Here is a 13665-nt window from a genome sequence, read left to right as displayed (position 1 = left end):
GCGGGTTGCTCTCTTCCTGTGGAAGGTGGCCTGGGAGCGGTTGCCGACATGCTCAGTGTTGTGCAGACGAGGTTTGAGCCTTTCCCCCTCTTGTCCAGACTGCGAGGTGGAGGAGTCGGTGGATCATGTTTTATTCCACTGCGTATGGGCGAGAGGGGTTTGGAGCTTGACTGGGATTCTGGGGGCCACCTGGAGTGGGAGAGATCTCTTCCTGGAGGAGGTTCGGCTGTGGGCTAGTGCACCTCAGACACGGGGATTGGCTATCAGGGCGTTTTGTACAGCGTACCAGATATGGCTGGCCAGGAACGCCCGAGTGTTTGGTGAGCGTCGGCTATCCCTACGTTTTGTGATGGAGCGGGCCAGAGCTCAGGCTGTAGAGATTGTTCAGGTAGAGCCAGCTCATCGACCTTTGATAGCTCGGGACATCTGGGGTTCCTATATTGCTTCGGCAGCTCCTCACAGGGTATTCTTTACCTGGGAGCCCCCACCCCCGAGCTTCCTCAAGGTCAATTTTGATGGCTCTGTCATGGATGGCGGCAGGAGGGGAGGGGCCGGATTTGTTGTTAGGGGCCCGAGTTTTGATGTGGTGGCAGCAGGGGGCCATCAGATTTTTGATATCTCTGTTCCAGGGGCAGAGCTGCGAGCGGCATGGATGGGCCTGTCTTATGCGTGGCGGGTACTCCGAGCGAGCTCGGTTTTTCTGGAGGGTGATTCGGCCACGGTGATTAGCTGGATCCGTAGGGGCCCGGGTAGTCATGCATGTGTTCATCCTTTGCTTCGCGACATTTGGACAATGGTGGGAGAGGGGGTTACATTTCAGGCCAGGCATGTATATCGTGAGGCCAATGGGGCAGCCGACTGGGTGGCTGCGTATGTAGCGAGCCACTCAGGAGGCACTCTTTGGGCTGGGGTGAGAGAGATGCCCGGTGCCCTTCGGGACATTTTGTATTCTGACTCCTTAGGGTGTATTCGTACCCGTGTTGTATGAAATGACCGCTTTAGCAAAAAAAAAAAAAAAAAAAAAAAAAAAGGGAAAATGACTAGTTGGAGGATGATGCAAGAATTCATCTTATGCTAGTATACAACATTTCCCAAAAAGGTGGGCACCACAGCGATATTCCATCTCAGGCTAGTTGCAGCCAAATAAAGCCTCAGGTCCAGATAGATTTCTACCTTGTTTCCTTCAGAAATTCTGTCACCTTATTGAAAATGATGTTGTCTTAGCCATCAAGGAATGCTTTAGGTATGAAGCCATACGTATGACTTGGAAATAAATCTTTATAACCCTTATCCCCAAGAAACCTAATCCTTTAAGGGTGAGAGATTTTGGACCTATTAGCTTATGCAAGACCATATATAAAATTATGGCCAAAATAGTAGTACAAAGTCTGAAAACTCTTATGCCTACTCTAGTGTCTCCCGCACAAGGTGCTTTTGTTCAAGGCCGACAAATTGTTGATAAATATTCTAATAGCACAAGAACGTATGCACTCCCTTAGTAATGCCCCTAGAACGAAAAGCTTAATTCTCCTAAGGTTAGATAAGGAAAAGGCCTTTGATAGAATTCTTTGGGAATTTCTCCTTAGGGTGTTGCATCACTATTGTTTTCATCTTATTATTGCTTGGGTACGTGCATGGCATGTGTGATGGATCCTAGTTTTGCCCTACTAATAAATGGGACTCTCACTTGTTGGTTCATTCCCTCTATGGGCCTTAGGCAAGGATGTCCATTGTCCTCCCCGTGTTTGTTCGTACTATGCTGTGATATCCTTTCTACATTATTGCAGCTAGTAGTATTGCACCAGCTATTGAGAGTTTATAAACCTGGTCAACGGGGGCCTTCTGTCTCTCATATCATGTTTTCTGATGACCTCTCTTTGATAGCTAGAGCAACCGCCAGAGATGCCATGTGTCTCAACAGATTATATATGGATCTTTATTTTGCTTTATCCCGACAGGCAATCAATCTTGAAAAGTCACAAATAATCTTCATCCTTTCTCTAGATCGCATTGTCGGCGAGCAAATCAGATGACTTCTGCATATCCCTATTCATAATGGAGTTTGATACTATTTGGTAGCTGGTCGTAGACTGAATCTTCTAAGTTTAATTCCTTACTTCACCAAATAGAGGCTCGTATGGCAGGTTGGCAATGGAGGGCTTTGTCCTTTGCCAGACGAGTAATCTTGCTCCAGTCCATGCTAGCTTCTGTGCCTATCTACACTATGTTAGCTGTTCACGTTCCCCTTGCAGTAGTTTTACAGCAGTTGGAAAAGGAATTCAGAGCATTTTTATGGGGCCGTTCTACACAAAGGAGGGGCGTGCATCTGGTATCGTGGGAGTTCCTCTGTTCACTCAAGCCTCATGGTGCTCTTGGACTTCAATCCATGCGCCTCAAACAAAAACTGCTGTTGGCTAAGTTGGCTGCATAGGTAGTGCTACATCCTCGTACTTTAATTATGGGCCCACGTAGTTTCTGCTAAGTACAAGTTTAATGGATCGATCTCGAGTTATGTATCACAGACCTCATGGGACATCAGTTATTTGGAGCCGGACATGTGCCGCGGCATCTCTTGTTCAATATGAATTCATTTGTTCCTTGGTAGATGTCATCCCTGTTGGCTATTTTGAGTGACCCACAGGTCTCTTCACTACCTCTCAATGCGGTGGCCTACATTTATTAATATGCATCTAAATCTATCCCATTTACGTACAGCTTGCTGATTTCAATTCATTTTCCGTAGATTGTGGTTCTCTTTATTTATACTGGTTTCTTATATTTCATCATACTTTATCTGTTGTTTTCATGTAACTCAGCAAACTTTATTTTTTGCACCAAGAAAAAAAAAAAGAAAAAAAAACACTTTGAAATGAGCTGGTTCATCTTGGTGCTATCCATGGAGCTTTCGAAAAGGTAAGTGCTACCTCTCTGCTATTATAGTGCCTATGCATGTTCTTGTTTTTTGGAAGCCCTCATCCTCTTGCCATCTCAAGATGAATTTCAACGGTAATCTGTACACTAACATGGAGATTGTGATGGTGGGGCATTTGTGATCAAGGACCATGACTCCAGACTGATTGATGCTGGAAAGCGTTGCACCTTTGAGATTTCAGCTTTTAGGGCGGAGCCCAGGGCGCGCAGCATGGGAGGGACTCTCTTATGTGAGATGCGTATTGGAGGTTGGGTATATTATTCTTGAGGGAGATTTAGCCGAGGAAATTAAGTGCATACTAGAGGTGGGGCGGGAAGAGGCAGAGCTGCTGCTTCTAGGTGACATCCGACAGATGATGAGGGACTGCTGTGTTTTTCGGGTGGTGTACGTACTTCGTGAGGCGAAAAGAGCTGCAGATTGGGTCACCTCATTTACTGCCTAACACTCTGGTGCGATTCTCTAGACTCGGCATACTTCGGTTTTATTCTCACTGTGTAGTCTTATTGCCATGGATTTAGATAGTTGTGGTCATGCAAAATTAGTGTGAGCAACCGATGTACAAAAAAAAAAAAAAAAAAGAAGGAAGAAGAAGAAGAAAAATAAGAAGAAGAGGAGGAGGAGGATGAAGGGGAACAACTATAGCTTCAGAATTTTTCTTCGATGGGATAAGTTTATGTTGGCCGGTTCATGAAATTCTGATTGGATCAATGATCATTGTGCCATTAAGAAATAGACTTCACAACGCTTCAAAAATTTGATGAATTCAGGGAGTGTATGCACAACTTTTTCATTACCAACCTTGGATTGTTTGTTGCTGATGTCGTCCCTTTTTCTCGTAGCTTGCTTTTTCTTCATGTCTCCTGTGTAACACTGCCGCTTTGTACACTTTCTTCAAAGAGATTTTTGTCAAGTTCTTGGCCATTTTTAATTTTTTCTGAAATTATTTATACTTTTTGCCACCTAGCTAAATTGTTTCCAAATTCTCAATCCAATAATATGCTTCTCCTTTTTCTGGTTTTAATAGCTATTAAATAGTTCTGATTTTGTGTTCCCACATCGCCAGAATAATATTAATACGTAATTGCAACTATACCGGTCTCTTCTTTTGAGATTTTTTTTTCGCTCCAAGTCGTGAAAGGACGTGAAGAAAGCGGTCGACCTTATGATTCCATGCCACGGTGGCACGTACGGTTCGTGGCTCCTGATTTCGAACTCTCGGGTCGCACTCCATGGCCCATACAGCAAGCATCACTTTGCTGAGGACACGTGGGGCTCAAGCTGGCCAACTGATTAAAGAAGCATGGGTAAGCCAATCCACTTGCACCCAAGGGGAAATGGCCTTGTTGGACAAACAAAGATCTTACGGTGCGAGCACTACCGCATCATATGGGACAGAATTTTTTTTGTTTTACCATATTTTCTTATGTTTATTTAAAATATTAAAAATTAAATAAAAATTAATGGAGACCGCCAATTTCATAACTTAAAAAACTATATATATATATATTTACATACCAGTAGAGATCATGCGCGACAGAAGACCCACGCTTCCTTTTTTTTCCGTTAAGTGGTATACACTCATTAGTTTTCTGATACATACTATAAACTTTTTTTTCTGTGCTAAAGCGGATGTATCATACATGGCGGAGTCATAAATTCTTTGATACATACTGAGTAACAACCTAATACATACCTCTAGATAAATCAGTACATAATTTCCAGAATATAGTGTTCACCAGTACATAATATATGACTAGTCGATACACACCTACTTAGCAATGTTGTCATCTAATATCCCAATACACACCTCCATTAAATCGATATAGTCTAAAATATGGTGCTCATTAGTACAAACTAAATGGTCAAGTGATACACACTTGTCGGCTTCCTAATACACACTGCAAACTTTTTTGATACATACCTATTAACAATCCAATATATACATTTAGGTAAATTGATACATAGTTTTCAGAACATAATAATATTCATGAGTACGCACAGCACGGTTAGATACATATAACATTTTAATACACATCTTTAGATAAATTGATACATAGTTTCCAGAAGAAAGAGAGAAAGGGACTCGGGAAGAGAAGCAAACCCTTACAGATGAGAGAGATGACTTGATGAGGAAGAGGATAGAAGAAGAGGTTTGATGAGGAAGAAAGAGGATCCCGATGGTTTTTCTTCACAAAGAGTCTCTCTTGGTGCATGCAATTCTCTTTCCTTTTTGTTTTTTATTTAATTTTGTTAGTAAGAATTTCTTTAATTTTTATATGACTTTAGATTTTCTCCGTAAGGTCGGTGTAAAAATAATATATCAAAAAAGAAGCCCCATTCCATGTTTTCTCCTACGGTGCTCGCCCAAGATGATTTTTTGTTCTTATTGGACAGAGAAAGGCTCTTGTTTCTTCAAAAGAGTGAGCCTAGTTTGCAATTGTGAGACCCACACCTTGTCCTCCCTCTCTTTCTAAACCCCTCTTTTGTGTAAATTTTGGGACAGCTCGGAGTTGAGCATAATATTAGTTGGCAGTTTGAGGGTACGTACCAACTAAGCTAACACAAGGAAACAGGGGCGGAAAGAGGATGAGGACATGACTTGTGATGCACGGACTTACACGCAAAGGCCCAGGGTCCCATTGATTAAACGCTGGGGTGGAACAAGATTTTTTTTTCTTCTTTTCTTTTAATGAATCGGCACATTGCTCTAGCACGAGCATAACCAGCTACATCAACATCAAGTAAATAATATAAAGCAAAAAAAAAAAAAAATTGCTAAGTCAAAAATTTTCGAAGTGGTACACAACGAATGAGGCGACCCAGTCTGCAGTCTGGTTCGTCTTCCACAACAAGAATTTTTCCAACCCCCTGTGGATTGCACAAATTCCCTCTCGCCACATCACACAGGAACGGAGCCATGCCCGATTAGGCTTGGTGTTGTGTTTTGAGCGTCTTCCTAGACAAATGATATAGTGGTCTTTGTCCTTACAAAAGCAAGATGATCTTATGATGATATAATTTAAGCTTCCATAGTTATAACAGAATCTAGCACTAGCTGCCTTGACACATCCGATGCAAGGGAAAAATGCTCTGAGGTGCTTGTAATTTAGAGCTCGTTTGGTTCGCAAAAAAAGAAGGGGAAAAAGTGTGGTCAATGAAAAAGTAATAAAATGCCTCCTGTTTGGTTGGAGTTTTCGAAGGAGAGATATGAAAAAGTTATATTCCCATAGGAATATAATTCCCACATTTCATGAAAAGTCTTTTCCATGAGAAACATGGAAAAATTACTTTCCCATGAGGCAGGAATCGCTCCATCTTTATTTTTTCCCAAAAAGACCCTTCAGCATTAAAGAGGCATTAAAGACCTAACTTTTATTAAGGGTATAATGGGAATTACACATAACTTTTACAGAAAAGTGGATGGTCAACCAAACATAAGCACTCTAAATATCTGTTACTTTTCCATGTTAAACCAAACATGCCAAAAATACATTCACAAGCATTCTCTTCCTAGGAATTTTCTTTTTAGGAATCATATTTCTAGAGGAAAAAATGCTTCCCGCGAACCAAACGAGCCCTTGATCTTGTGATGATATAATTTAAGTTTGTAGACTCATATTCATTTACTTCTCAACTCTACAATCAAACTATCCACTGTATCTGGCAGCAAATCTATAAGATGCATTGACATCATCTTGTCATTTGATAGAAAGATTGCATGCGCTTTATGGAAGCCGCGTAGTTTATTCATCGCATGGTACGCCAAAAAAAACAACCAAAAAAATTCTACTGGGGAGCTTCAAGAGTCGACCCACCTCTTAAAATCCATATGTAGAAAGAAAATTCAGTTCTAAATCCAATTACAGGAACAGTGTTAAGCGACATGAAAAACAAATCTATTCATGCAAATTTCTCTCATTAAAATAGTAAAAATTTTATATTACGAAAAAGTTTAAGACGTTTGGTGTAAATTTATGATTGATGGCTTAACAAGTAGATAAAATGCTTTAGTTAATAACTGGAATCAATGACTAATCGAATCACCTAGATAGTATTTTAGTTATTGTTTGGATGTAATTTTTTTTTTGTTAAATGCACATATTTATAGCTACTATCCTCTCTTGCTACTTGAAAGCTTCTGAGCTTGACATTGCCGAGAACTTTTGCTCAGATGGTATCACCAAATTCGATTCTGCTATTAAGAAATGTAGCGGCCCTAGAATAAAATATGGAATAGAAAAATAAAATGCAACCTTGACAAAGGTAGTATATATGGCAGCAAAAGGATATCGGAAATGCGGTGTCAATTGAGACCATCTACCTTGTTGGCAACTTGAATGAATTTTTTGACCTGATCAATCTAAGTATAATAGTTTTTTTCATCTACATCATCTATAGTTAGACAACATTTTTCTAAAGGAAAAAGATACGTCCTGTGTCACTGCTGATACCAATTTTCAGTTGAATTGAAAAAGACAAATTATTGACATCACATTTAGATGAACTATAGAATGAAAAGGGGAGTGGAAAAGAGAAAAAAAAGAAGAAAAACTAAAAACAATAGAACAAATGCTGATTAGATTTTTGTGAACATTAAAAAGTGTTCAGTTTGAATAATTAGGATTGCACATAGGCACAGATGAAGATAGAGAGATGGTTATCATTTTTTTTTTGTTTTTTTTAGTATATTGGCTGCTCACACTAATCTCGCATGAGCACAACCAGCTGAATCACTAGTAAAAATACTACATAGTAGCGTAGAAGCAGAAGCATGCCTAGTTCGAAGGATGATAAAAGAGAGGCAATTACTGGCACTAAAACCGTTTTCTCATTAAACATGGTTCTCCCCTTGTTTGTTCCATCGCATGGCTTTAATATTATTGTTATGAACATATTAAATTGTTATAACATATTAAATTGTTATATCATTGTCATCCACAAAAAAATCAAGGTTTGTTTTTGAAGATCGCGACCCTGTGTAGCAATACCCGCTGGTAGTTGGTTGGACTGAAACCAAAGATAGTAAAAATAAAATATTAAATTTTTTAAGATAATAAAATAATAAAATAAAATAATATTATTGGACCATTTTGTTGTTCTTCTAGCTTCATTTTTATGTGGAATTTATATATTTATCAACGAGTCAAAAAATCTTTAAATAAAATAACTTGGTGAATGGTGGCAAAGATAAAATAAGTTGTTCGTAATGCTGTTGCTATAAATATTACATATCATATAATACAATAGACTAATGAAATAGGCTCAACTATTTAACATATATTGTTATCTTGTACAATATACAAAATAAGTCTACAAATATTTGATAGAGTTTGCATAAGCAAACTTGATCGCTTCGTTGACTCTCCACTCCCAAGTTCTTACAAAAAAAACAATCCGACAAAAGAGAATTTTCTTTTTTTTTTTCTTCTATTGTTACTTCCCATAACTTTTGTTGTTTCATTCGATTATTATTTTTTGTTAATATTGAATGTGAAGCGTATCGTTTTTTTTGCAAAAAATGATCTAAATGAATTTCTCTTTTTAAAGAATTCAATTTTTGAGACTATAAAATTGTTTTGGATGGTGAAAAATAAAAGAATGCATAAAAAGGTTTTTCAGACTCAGCTAAATTAGACAACCGAAGACAGTGGACCTTTTCTAGAAATCCATTCTTCTCCCTTATTTTAATGTTATAGTTTATATTAATAAAAGTTTATTAGCTGTTGCAGAATGGGAAACAGCCATCTACTCAAAAAAAGAGAGATGTTGGCGGGGCATGTAACCGAAAACGCTTCCCCTCGCTCTCTCTAGCCGTTGCCAGCCTGGCCTTCCTCTGGGCCTGTTTTCCTCTCTCTCTCTCTCTCTCTCTCTCTCTCTCTCTCTCTCTCTCTCTCTCTCTCTCTCTCTCTCTCTCTCTCTCTGGGCTCGTTTGGTTCGCAGGAAAAGGAGGGAGAAAGTGTAGTCAACGGGAAAGTAATGAAATGCCTCTTGTTTGGTTGGAGTTTTCAAAGGAGAGAGATGGAAAAGTTGTATTCCCATGGGAATATGATTCCCACATTTCTTGGGAAAGTCTTTCCCATGAGAAACATGGGAAAGTTACTTTTCCATGAGGTGGGAATCACTCCTTTTTTATTTTTTCTCAAAAAGACCCTTCAGAATTAAAGAAGCATTAAAGAGGCATTAAAGACCTAATTTTTATTAAGGGCATAATAGAAATTATACATAACTTTCCTAGAAAAGTGGATGGTCAACCAAACATAAGCACTTTGGAAATTTGTCACTTTCCCATGGTTAACCAAACATGCCAAAAGTACTTTCCTAGGTATTCTCTTCCTAGGAATCTGATTTTCAGGAATCATATTCCTAGGAGGGAAAATACTTTTCGCGGACCAAACGAGCCCTATATATAAATTAAATGAGAGGGGGATTCTGGGAGGAGGAAAGCAGTAGGGAGAGATAAGAGTTCAGGTAGTGTTTGATATTTTCTTTGCCAGAAGTGGAGAGAAGCAGGGAGAGTCCTTGAATCAACAGCGGCCGCTTCCTCTTTATCTCCTCCTTCCTTGAAAAAAAAATGAGTTTCTTTGGTCTGGGAAACAGGTTAATCTCTTCCATTTCTCACGTTTCTTTTCTTTTCGAGGGGTTTTGTCATCATTTCTTTGATTTTGTTGCCATTTGCTTAAGATATCCTTGGTAAAAATCTCTTTTTTATCAGATTTTGGATTGTTTCGTTCTTTTTTTTTTCCCCCACGAATTATGTGGTGATCCTGAGATAGGAAGTAGGGGAGAGTTGGAACGGGCCTAAAAATTAGATTTTTGATTTGATGTAGTAGTTAATAAGCTGATCTTATGGAATAAGAATGTTTTGGTCTTGAGTGAAGCGTCCTTTTTCCTTCTTGGAAAGCTCTAAATTCTCATCTTTCCTCTTCTTTTGTGAAGAGATGCTATGTGTCTTATGATGTCTTGGATGTGCAGAAATCAGAGGACTTTTCGACCCAAGAAAAATGCTGCATCTGGCAATAAGGTCAGGTTTTCATCTTGAGATTTGTTGCTTATAACGAAGAATTCAGCATGTTTAGGTTCTGTATTGTACTTTGTATATTTTTGAGTTTGAAAGTTTTTGTATATTGCAAAGAATTTGTGGTCATTGACATTGGTCACCGCACTTTTGATTATATGGTTGGATTGCATTCTTCTTGTGCTCAAATGTGGAGGTGCTTGCATATTTTTTCTAGAGTGAATGATTATAGCCACAGCAACTTGACAGGATCTTTTGGCTTGAATAGAAATGAAGGATGTTTCTCAACCCCCTTTTAATCAGACAGTGATATGAAGAATGTGCTTTTGAAAATGTTCATGTTGTCGCTATCAACATAAATTATAAGACTGAAGCAGAGTGGCCAAGTTTGGTCACATGCTCCTCATGCTTTTATGAGTTAAAGTTGAAATGGTCAGCTAGGGTGTGTACTGCTGAGCTTCGTCAAACTCGGCTCGATCTGGGAAACCTTACATCAGTTTGGGACAATTAGGAACTCTTGTGGTCCTTCTCCTTTCCTCACCTTGGGTCATAGGCTTGCACTTTCCTACATTTAGCATTAAGCTTGGTCAGTGTGGCTCATGCGATGTCGGGCCTACTTAAGTTATAATCCAACTTCTGAACCACTTCCATTTGAACTAAATGAAGGATATCCCAGTACAATGGCACACTGTGCAGCAACCTATTAATCACATATGAACTGATGGAGCTGGGGGAAGAGAACCATGTGCATGCAATCCATGCAATAACTCTTGCATATACTAAAAATATCTTTTGGTTTATTCAGAAAAAGGCATTCTCTATGGGGCTCACTTGATCTGTAAGTGCCGCTATAAGCATAAACTAAAACGGTGCTGCTGCACTCCTCTCTTTAGTCTGAATAATGTTTTAAGATAATTGCATTCTGACCATCTTTTGTTATCTGAAATATGCTTAGTGTTGCAAATTAAAGAAATCTAACATCCTTTTGCTTTTGAGCAAGCAGGGTACACAACTGAAAGGGCATATTGATACAACCTTGGGCAGTGGGAACTTAACAGAGGCTGTTCGCTTACCTCCTGGAGTGGATCGCAATGAATGGCTTGCGGTTAATAGTAATATCTTTAACTTTTAGTTGTTGCCATAAAAAATATTTATTATGGTGGTAGTGTGGAGTTCAGAGAATTATGTCTTTATATGTACTGAATGATCATGCCATTCAAGTTATCACAATAATTTTTTTTAATGATGAGTGGTAGTATTGGGCTATCTGATTATTCCTGTCATTGGCGGTTTTTGTAGCATCTGTTTGTTAACACCTCATTTTCTATTTTCCTCAGTTGTTGACTTCTTCAATCAAGTGAATATATTGTATGGCACTCTGATGGAATTTTGCACACCAACCACCTGCCCAACGATGTCAGCAGGACCAAAGTAGATATCTTTTAGCCACTCGAAATTCTTATACTGATTTCTTAACACTAACGCATAAATATTTAGGTTTTAATAACTATACCTTGAGCAAAATTGATATACCAGGTATTTATTTCATTTTTGGTTATATTTTTAGGGAACTAAGTGCTCTAATGGGATGGCTTTCGACAGGTTTGAGTATAGATGGGCTGATGGAGTTCAAATAAAAAAACCCATAGAGGTCTCTGCACCAAAATATGTAGAGCATCTGATGGACTGGATTGAAGCTCAGCTTGATGATGAATCTATATTTCCTCAAAAACTTGGTATTGTAAAATGGAATGGTCTTGATGCATGCAATGAATGTGAGTAATTGAAAAGAATTTTCTTTGACTCACAGAAATCTACTTTTGCAGGGGCACCTTTTCCTCCCAATTTCCAAGATGTTGTTAAAACGATATTTAAACGTCTTTTTAGGGTGTATGCTCATATCTATCACTCTCATTTTCAGAAGATTGTGAGTCTCAAGGAAGAAGCTCATCTCAATACTTGCTTCAAGCATTTCACTTTATTCACATGGGTAAGTTTTCCTACTTGGTTGTTTTATTCTGTGCCTTCTGTATTTGATGCCTTGATTTGCATACACGAGATTTTTTTTTTTAAAAAAAAATCCTTTTTTGCAATTTTTATCAGTGCTGGCCTCATCTATGATCCGTACTACCCACTGAATTGCACTTGGATTCTTTCTTGAGTTAAAACCCAGTGAAACATTATTGGGTAATCTCAATGGTTTGATTTCAAAGCAACTTTTTAATTATTTTGTTCATGATGCAAATATCTTGTCCTTTGTGCAAGCTTTTCACTTTCTGGTTTGAACTAATGCTGATCTCTCGTGGTCAATGATCACAGAAGTGATGTGTATATATAGATCAAGAAGTGCCTTCAGGTCCAGTTTATGAAATGTTGCATGTGTTACTTCAATCTCTCGGTGCTGTTCGTCTGATGTGTTTTGTGATATAGGAGTTCTGCCTGATAGACGAGCGGGAGCTTGCGCCACTCAATGATCTCATTGAGTCGATTGTCCTTGCATATTAAGGAAGCATGACTGCGAATGATGGATGAAGAACTACTGAATAGGAATTTTTGATATAGCACAGGGATTCTATTTCTTTTTCTTTTTTTTTTTGTTTTTTTTTTTTAATCCAAAACTATTCTCAGGTTCATGATTATGATTCTGAATTTATTGTGATGAGACTCAATTAATTGACTTTTAGTTGGTCTGTTTGTGTGCTGTGTGCTCTTTTATCTGTACTGCTGCTCTTGTACTGCTCTGTAATTATGTGACTGTAATCAGTAATTTTGATCATTAACCCTATTATTTGTACTCTTGGCTCTCTCTTTATCAAGAGTTCTAGTTTCCCATTTGTTCCATTTGGTAGTTCAGAATGTAAGTAAAAAGAACATTGGTTGAAAGGTTTGAGGAGAATCTTCTTTTCCAAAATTTGCTAAAAAATTAGAAATTATGCCAAAAGGGAGAAAATTAAAGATCATCATCTTTTAATGCGAAGGTAATATTATTTTTTCTCTTTTTAGGTGGAGATATACTCTTATATCCGATCCACTCACTTAACCGATTGGACTGGTCCCAATTTGAAGGCGCCAGAAGCTAATTTTGGTTGGTTTGCAATTTTTGTTGGGAGTATTGAGTCTTATTTAGGAATTAGGACATAATAGGAGATTTAGTTTTGGATATTGCTGGGTCAAAATCAGATTGAGCACTCAAGTCAACTTGAGACATCTGCACCCCTTTGAAACATGTCTTTAGGAGGTCGAGCTTATCGGTATTGTGCTGGTTTGAGCCTGCCTGAAGCATTGTGCATTACCATGGAGATTGTATGCTCAGATGCATTAGGGTTCATTAATACAACAGCAACCTTTTTTCTTTCCCCCCTCTGTTTTTTAGTTGGTTAGAACAAACAACCGCCTTGCTGTTTACATTTACTTCAAATTTGATAATTGATGGAGTCAAGCTTATTGTTCTATATGCATATTCTTCAAAAATAAAAAGAGAATATGTCTTCTCCAAAACACTTGTCTTCTTTAAATAGAAAAAAAGCCATCAGTGGCTAATATTTCCATGTCAGAAGCTTAAACTTTGCTGACAAGACACATCAATAAGGAGATAATCAGGTATAATCAAGCAGAAGTATATATTTTGTGGATAAAGAACCAAACTTTCATGAAGCTCATCAATAAAATCCCTGGGATTTCTCTCTCTGTCTTGTGTATGAATCTTGAGTGGGCAATT

The 13665-nt window shown here is 38.3% G+C and overlaps 1 protein-coding gene across 3 annotated transcripts; it reads left to right on the top strand.

Moving 5' to 3' along the window:
* Window positions 1–9364: 9364 nt before the first annotated feature.
* On the top strand, window positions 9365–13239 carry LOC103712624 (MOB kinase activator-like 1A). 3 transcript variants are annotated; one of them, XM_039127147.3, is made up of 7 exons: window positions 9365–9529; window positions 9905–9953; window positions 10951–11059; window positions 11285–11378; window positions 11550–11683; window positions 11774–11937; window positions 12378–13239. In XM_039127147.3, exons 1-7 carry the CDS (start codon window positions 9504–9506, stop codon window positions 12450–12452), a joined length of 651 nt encoding a protein of 216 aa, XP_038983075.1. In that variant the 5' UTR covers window positions 9365–9503; the 3' UTR covers window positions 12453–13239. The 3 variants fall into 3 exon arrangements, with proteins under 3 accessions (XP_038983075.1, XP_089780587.1, XP_088557839.1); XM_089924461.1 differs by having other exon boundaries at window positions 11550–11722; window positions 11872–11937; XM_088701713.2 differs by lacking the exons at window positions 9365–9529; window positions 9905–9953 and having other exon boundaries at window positions 11035–11059; window positions 11515–11683.
* The last annotated feature ends 426 nt before the right edge of the window (window positions 13240–13665 follow it).

Source organism: Phoenix dactylifera, chromosome 7 (assembly GCF_051530095.1).
Source record: "Phoenix dactylifera cultivar Ajwa chromosome 7, Ajwa_hap1_PhDact_Kaust_v1.1, whole genome shotgun sequence".
NCBI lineage: Eukaryota > Viridiplantae > Streptophyta > Magnoliopsida > Arecales > Arecaceae > Phoenix > Phoenix dactylifera.
Note: the sequence above shows the minus strand (reverse complement) of the source record. Positions and strands in the feature narration are given on the sequence as shown.

Excerpts from the sequence above, each read along its gene's own strand:
- LOC103712624 (XM_039127147.3), top strand. The coding sequence starts at position 9,504 with ATGAGTTTCTTTGGTCTGGGAAACAG. Across the intron at positions 11,684-11,773 it reads TATATTTCCTCAAAAACTTG|GGGCACCTTTTCCTCCCAAT; the intron begins GTATTGTAAAAT and ends CTACTTTTGCAG. Across the intron at positions 11,938-12,377 it reads ATTTCACTTTATTCACATGG|GAGTTCTGCCTGATAGACGA; the intron begins GTAAGTTTTCCT and ends TTTGTGATATAG.